This window comes from Prosopis cineraria, unplaced genomic scaffold, assembly GCF_029017545.1.
Source record: "Prosopis cineraria cultivar Desert tree isolate PC_DT_omini unplaced genomic scaffold, ASM2901754v1 PC9, whole genome shotgun sequence".
Classification (NCBI taxonomy): domain Eukaryota; kingdom Viridiplantae; phylum Streptophyta; class Magnoliopsida; order Fabales; family Fabaceae; genus Prosopis; species Prosopis cineraria.
Genome location: NW_026555340.1, coordinates 27,690,614 through 27,697,885, shown reverse-complemented (window position 1 = coordinate 27,697,885; position 7,272 = coordinate 27,690,614). Strand labels below are relative to the sequence as shown.

The following is a 7,272-nucleotide window of genomic DNA, read 5'->3' as shown; positions in this document are numbered from 1 at the left end:
GACATGATCGTGACTAAAATTATACAACCTCCATAGAGTTTATGTTTTACATAAAAAATAACAATATTGATTATTGTCAACCTGCCATTTTAAATCTGTCAAGTTCATAGAGATGGTTCTTAAATCACTCAAATATTCACTACAGCCTGAAGTGCTCGTTTTCCCCTTGAAAGAAAATCACATGGCCAATAAACCAAACAAAAAGAGACAGTCTAGAAACGAAAATGACATAACAAGTGAGGGAGAGGGGGTTAGGAAAAGAAAAAAGTCGTTTTTGAAAAAGCAAAATAACATGACCCAGAAAAAACACTCGTGTATGGGCTGAGTAAGCCTCCTAATCATAAATTTATGACTAATATACCATTGAATGATTGGAACATGCAAATCGGAACCCTCAACTTGCGCCTATTTAACCACAAGTTAAATTATTGTCCCCTTTCCTCAACAAGGGAAAAATGTTAACGTGTTTTGCTTGTTTTCCTGCTAACCAAAAAGGGGGTAAAAATCCATTGAGTAGTTTCTCTTAACCAACGATCATGCTTAAGCTAATGGTTGAGAACTACGGCTTCCGCCACCTTGCCGGCTGCCTCGTCCACTTCCATTTTGGCTTACCTGTAACGAACTATCTCCTTTCTGTCCAGCTGAACCTTTATGCCGCCCTGAAAACTCTCCCTGGTTTCTGAAATCGCTTCTTCCGTAACCTCGGCCGCTGCCAAATTTTCCTCGGCCCCTAAAGCTCTCACTTCTGAAGCTACCTCTTCCTGAAGGATACCTCCCTCTCCCACTACTACCGCTGACTGGAATAGGATTGCAAGAAATAGCAAAATCAGCCTCTATCTTACATCCATAGTCCGATCCCCATAAGATATAACTTCTTCATGTCAAACAGTTTACCTCGTGTAGTTGTTCTCTTTTCCTCAATGGCAGCTTGCCGACCACCAATAGCGACATGTGCCGCCTGAAATGAATGTTACCCAGGTTTATTATACTGTCGGCAAGTCATGATATTCAATGATAGAAAATTCAGGACATCATGAAGACAAAACAATCTGAATTGGCAGAAACTGTTCCAGTCTGCCAGTGTGCAAACTATGAATAATATAACAGAACTAGAAGAGGATAATTTATATCACTACTTATTTCAGTTGATGGGGTTTCTATTCTAGAGAAATAGAAATTCAAAGACATATGGTTTTAAATTATGTCTCATGGCCATGGCCCTACTTTGCTACTGACAAAAGCTCATGTGGGTATTACAACCGAACTTAACATACAAAAACTGCAGAAGTCTCACACACACACACACGGAACTAGACTAAGTTCATCTTTCTAGAGGCCAAAACCATTCTAGGAGTTTTATGAGTAAAATGGATCACTAAGTCGACTTATTTCTCATTCTCCCCCTCACCTCCTTTCACATGGCATAGATAGAACCCTAATCAAAAATTCAAAATGCATGCATTTGTCTCATACACTATGGGGATGGTGAGAAGAAATAGACAATGTCCTGGAGTAGCATCGCATTCCCCAAAGTGTGCCATGTTCCCACTAACACTCACTACAGTTCTCTGTAATACCAGGTATCTGGTGGTTTAAGAAAATGGGGAACAAATGTGAAACACCTTTTTAGGGCAGAAGAAGAAGAAAAAGGAAATAATTCAGTTTCAGAGCCAAAGAGCGTAGTTCTCGAACAAGCAATCGAAAATATTCTGGACCATCTTCAGGTTTAGACAAGACCACTCAAAAAGCCATACAAGAGTAGAACGAACTGAGACAGCAATCTTGAATCCTTAATTTTCAGATACAAATCAACTAGCAGGAGCTTTGATCAGAACTAGAACTCAGAGGCCTTATGGACAATGATCTAACAAATGAGAAGATAGATATCTAGCATTATATCAAAAAATCACCAGGGACATAAACAATGAACTCTTTATCATTCAGATGAATCAATCATAGAAGTGTCTATTCAGTTACAAACAAGTATGACCTTTATCTCTGTCACACACCTAGTGAAGGTAAAGCAGGCTTGCTAAACATTCCCAGCAAATTTTCCAGTCCAGCAAACATAAAAAACCAATCCTGTTTGCAAAGTACATTTCGATATTACTTCAGCTGGATTTCCAGAAATCTCTTACGCAGAACTACTTCATTGATAAGGAAGAATTCAAGGTTACGATGTTTTCACCTTGAACCTTTGACAACCAAATAGTCATTCAGTACATTTCTTTAACAGTGACTGATTTAGGTTTTTGGCGTTGCAGCCCTTAAGTGACTCCTATTAGAAGCTAGAATTTAGGAATTATGGACACAGCATTGACCCAAACTACATAGCAATGCTAATATGTACAAGAAACACTACAGACAAAGCACTACAAAAGTTAATACCAGAACTTTATTAGTTAATCCCATGACAGTCCATATACAGGCACCTATAAGCAGTTTCTGCTGATGTAAAACTATAATCTCAGCAGTTTAGCAAAACAGACTGTACCTCAAGTGCACTCTGCATGGAACTCAATTCTTCAAATTCAACAAATCCAAAACAGAATCCCTGCTGCAATAGAAAAAAGTACCTAGTAAGCTTGCCTTTAGATAATTCTTGGGTTTTTTTTCTTTGAAAATGTAGAAAATAATAGTTATGCACCTTGCTACTTCTAACTTGAATTCCATCATGCTTAATAGGCCCAAATTTCTTAAACACCTCCTCAAGTTGTTCAACTGTTGCATTAAATGGCAAATTTCGTACATATATTGAGTGACCTTCAGCTGTGAAATAAAGTGCAAGTCAACTTATCATTCAACTGAAATTTAAAGCACTGGTTTGTTAATTGTTTTACTCTGGTGATCCTTTTTCCTACCATGGCTGTTTTAATCTTCTTCACTCACAAATCTCAATAAAGATGGACAAATGAGTCAACAACGACGGAAGATGTGTTTTTAAATTGCAGCTAACTTGTCTAAAAGATAGAATAGCTGTCAACCATGTCAACAAGCTTCGATATATACCTTCTTCATGAACATCACTACTTTCAGGAGTGCTGTCATTAATAGGCACTGGTACCTCAGGTCCAGGAGTAGGTTTGGCAGTAGCAGGCAATTGCTGACTTGGTTTTGTAGATGCCACTATGATTCGGCTTGGAACATAGACAGGAACCAGATGTTGCATTACTTTTCATTACCTTCACATAAATGTAATAAACCATTAACAAATGTAAGAGATGAATTGAAACCACCAAACAGGAAACAGTATGGGGATTCTCTCACAATCGATGCATATGATTTTCTTGGTGCATCATCTTGGGCTGCTGGAGTTGATAGAACACTTGTAACAATATTGTTCTGATTCAGTTCAGTAGAGGGTTCAACAACCTCTTCATCAATAACTGATCCTTCTCCCTCATTGTCCAAAGGATCATCAGCTTCAGCACCATTATGAAGATGTTCCACCTCTACAGAAGTTGCAGGGTCTGCCACATGTTCAGGAGCATATACAACCTCTGGAAACATGAAATAGTCAATTTCCAATTTTGTGAGTTAACAATGCAGATAATGAAAACTCATACAAACCTGCTTCTGGCACAGGAACTTTCTCAATGTTTTCATTGATGATTTCAGAGACAGGATTTGATTGCAATGTGTCTTTATCCTCGATATACCTAAAGACATCATTTAAGACATAATAGCCTTTGTCTTGTGGAGCTAGAAAGAATGTCTGTGTGAACTTCCTTGTCACACCATCCTTCCCAGTTAAGCATCCAGTAACTAAAACTATCACACCTTTATCGTATGACTCCTGAGCATCTGCAGTTTTTATTTCCGCTGTATAGTCTTCATAATTCAGGGAAAGAATTTTTTCATTTATTGCCTGCTCCAATTTTTGAGTTGGAATTAAAGCAAATCAAGTTGTGTTAGTGTACGCAAGAGAACAAACTTACTCAAAGCATACACTAGCAAAATATTAAGCTAAATATACAAGTTTGAGAACCAAATGCACAACTATGATGATGGTTTTGAATCTGGTGAAGGAAAAAAAAAAATCAAACGTCAGGAATTATCCTTCTAGATATGCTCACAGAAGAATTAATGAAGTGAAAAGGAAATTAACAAGAGGATTCTTAGTTATTCTTCCACAAAATTCTTGAAACAGTTACAGAAAAATTCAACATAAGGTTGGCTGAGAGACTGCAGCTACTAGCATATGTTATGGATTTCCAAATTCTGAATGGTTTGGATTGGGCTGGATAAGATCATGGAAGGATTGGATGAATAATTGCTCAAACTTTCCACTCCTGCTGAGTATGAATGCAAAGAACTTAATGATTAAACAATTGCTAACTTTATGATGCTAAGAAAATTATAATACATAAATACAGAGCAGTAATCTGGTCTAAGTTTCATGCTCAATCATCATTGCTTTTAACCTTCTATTGATAAAAAAAGAAAGATGCCAGTTGTCATATATGAAATCTACAAATATGTCCTTCAATGCCAGTTGGCTCTGTGACAGCAGGAAAAGCATAAGATATCACTGTTCATACCCCACTTGCAAGCCAGAGGTTAAAAGCTATAGCCCTTCAACAGTTTTCTTCTACCAAAGTCTGCTTGGTTATTTTACATGTCAGAACTCTCCATATCCTACTAAATTTTTTCAAGAATATTCCTCTCAATATAGCATATAGTAGTAAATACAAAGCCCTAAATGTCAACCATTTCAGAATTAAGAATACTCCCACTACTCCACCGCAGATGCAGAGATGAAGTTCAAGATGGTATACATGTAAAGAAATCATTTATGAAAATGATTGGGGGGAAAATCTAACCTCAAAACCTCAATAATGACCTCAGGGCATCTGGGTTCTTTGTATCTTTAACAATTGGGAAAAAAGTTTCATCGATAATTGCTCTATAATTTAGATATAGTTGGGAATAAACAATATAAGGATTTTTTATGTGTGTGCTACAAGTGAATTATACACGCATGGCCTGTTGAACTTACTTGCATAGTTGTCACTGTCATCATCACTCCATTGCCATCTGGTCGACTTAAGAAACTTGAATCCTGATAAAATCGGTGCACCAAGTTTGGGGATTGATGCAGAATATGATAATATTGCTCCACAAAGGCATTGCCAACCACTTCAGCACTAGGAGCAGAGGCAGGGGTTGCTTCCTGCATTGCCATCTAAGAGAGTACAAACAAAAGAAATCATTAACCATATATCAACTTTACCTGTGGAAACCAGAAGAAGATCATATTTCAATTTGCCACCCTTTTCTGCCCCATCTCAAATCGACAGAAGAACAGAGAACCAAGCCAGTAATTTCATATGAAAGTATAAAAAAACTCGTTTAATAGAAACCAATAGTAAATCATCATAACAAAAACCTGCAAGTATAATAGGAAAATACAGCTAATGTGAATTATAAAGAGAAAGGCAGATAAGGAACTTAAAAATTGCTGATCGTAATAGCCACAGCTCCCTCAAAAATGATTTATAGGTGATCACAAATGTGGAATGCGAAGTTTAATCGCTTGAGTAAACTATGAAGGGGACCAACATTTACCAATGACTGGCCTCAAGAAGTGAAACCCTAGTACAGAACAGCTCTTTTTTTTTTTTTGGGGTGTTTGGTTTGCTACCCGACGCAGACGATCAACATGCCTGAAATCAATACCCACTCCATACTTCAAAGGTCATAAGCAAGGGCTTCTTCGGCAGAATCTCATTACTCAGCCCAAGTAGCAGGCAAAATACCCTTAGTTAGGCAACATTAGTGGACCATGAAAGCACACAATCATTTCAGACAGACAAGATCCAAGATTAGAATGCATCAGACCACGTTAGGACACGAAGGCGGTAAAAATACGAGCATGCCGAACGGGGATTGACCTAAGGACGAATAGGGAAAGAGGCAAGAAAAATGTAATCTTAAGCAAAATTGCAAGTTCACACCGGTAAATCACTACGATAACAAGAACCCAGTAAAACACAGTAAAACCCTTATCAAGCAAATCAGATTATATTGACAGATCAATCAGCAAGTAAGCCACAGAACCAAATCATAGACCCAAATAAGCATATCTGACTACAATTGCAAAGAATATATTCAAGGAAACGCGAGTACCTGCTTGAAAACGATTAAAAGCAACGAGAGAAGAGAGATCTGAGCTCTGCAAGTGAAAGGGGACCCCAGAAGCTTAAAACCGCGAAGATAGTGAGAGACACAGGAAAGATTCGGAAGCTTTCGTGTTCGGAGATCACAAAAGAAGACTCCCGCTTTCCTTTTCTGAGATGCCCATCATGACGTTTTTTTATTTGCAGTGCTGCCCCAAAAAAAATATAAGATATTTTTTAAAAGTTAAATATTAAAAAATATAAAATATTTTTAATTTTTTAAAATATAATTATTACATTTTAAAAAAAATATCTCTATTGATAATAATTTTATATTTATTATAGAGTATTTGATAAAAGTAAATATAAAAAATAAGGTTAGTTAAAAATAAATAATTATTTTATTAAAAAATAATATTCAATTAAAAATATTTTATATTTTTAAATAAAAAGTAACAATTTTTCAGTATCCTGCCATCCTCTATGTGGTCATTTTTTAAACAAAAATGTAAAAAATTATTTTAACGGTGGCTTGACCATCTCTTGTCTGGTTAGAATTGCAAGGAAACTACCATACACCAACACCAACCAAGCATATAAATCTTGCCGATTAGGACATAGGATAAATTATGCAGAAGTGAGAGAATGAATATTGGAAGGCACAAAAAAATGGAGGTCAGGTAGGTTTTGACAAGACATACTCATGGCATTATTTTCTTTTCTCGCTATTTATCACTTGAATTTGACTTCAGAAAGAAAAATAATCATTATTTTTAAATTTTTATGCCCAAGCCAGGGCATGCGTCACAACATTAAAATATTCAGTTTGAAAAGCAATGAGACAGGATTACATGTTGGTTCAGATAAGATATTACACTTTGCATGGGTATGTTTTTTTTTTAATATATTTATTTATTGTACTACAGTGTTGATTTTTTAAGTTAAAGTATATTTATAGTCTTTTAATTTTATATTAAATTTTAATTTAATTTTAAATTTTATAAAGTATTTTTTAGTCCTTTAATTCTAACATCGTTAGTTTCAAATAATTATTTTTTATATCAATCATTATTATTTTAAAAAAATTAAACTTAACAAGTCAATATTTAAGAATATTTTATCTATATTTGAAAGTTTAATATAAAATTTGTTA

General features: G+C 35.6%; 1 protein-coding gene across 1 annotated transcript; it reads right to left on the bottom strand.

The window, feature by feature from the left end:
* Positions 1–206: 206 nt before the first annotated feature.
* Positions 207–6,291, bottom strand: LOC129319725 (nuclear transport factor 2). Its single transcript, XM_054964804.1, has 9 exons — positions 6,130–6,291; positions 5,000–5,185; positions 3,571–3,868; positions 3,249–3,500; positions 3,010–3,171; positions 2,648–2,769; positions 2,495–2,557; positions 895–958; positions 207–797 (listed from the first exon to the last, which is right to left on the bottom strand). The coding sequence occupies exons 2-9, from the start codon at positions 5,183–5,185 to the stop codon at positions 541–543; spliced, it is 1,404 nt and encodes a 467-aa protein (XP_054820779.1). The 5' UTR covers positions 6,130–6,291; the 3' UTR covers positions 207–540.
* Positions 6,292–7,272: the final 981 nt, after the last annotated feature.

Coding starts and splice junctions, on each gene's coding strand:
- LOC129319725 (XM_054964804.1), bottom strand. CDS start 5,185: ATGGCAATGCAGGAAGCAACCCCTGCCTCTGCTCCTAGTGCTGAAGTG. Junction 3,501..3,570: donor AGTTCCTGTGCCAGAAGCAG/GTTTGTATGAGT, acceptor TCATGTTTCCAG/AGGTTGTATATGCTCCTGAA. Junction 2,558..2,647: donor TTCAAGTTAGAAGTAGCAAG/GTGCATAACTAT, acceptor TTTCTATTGCAG/CAGGGATTCTGTTTTGGATT.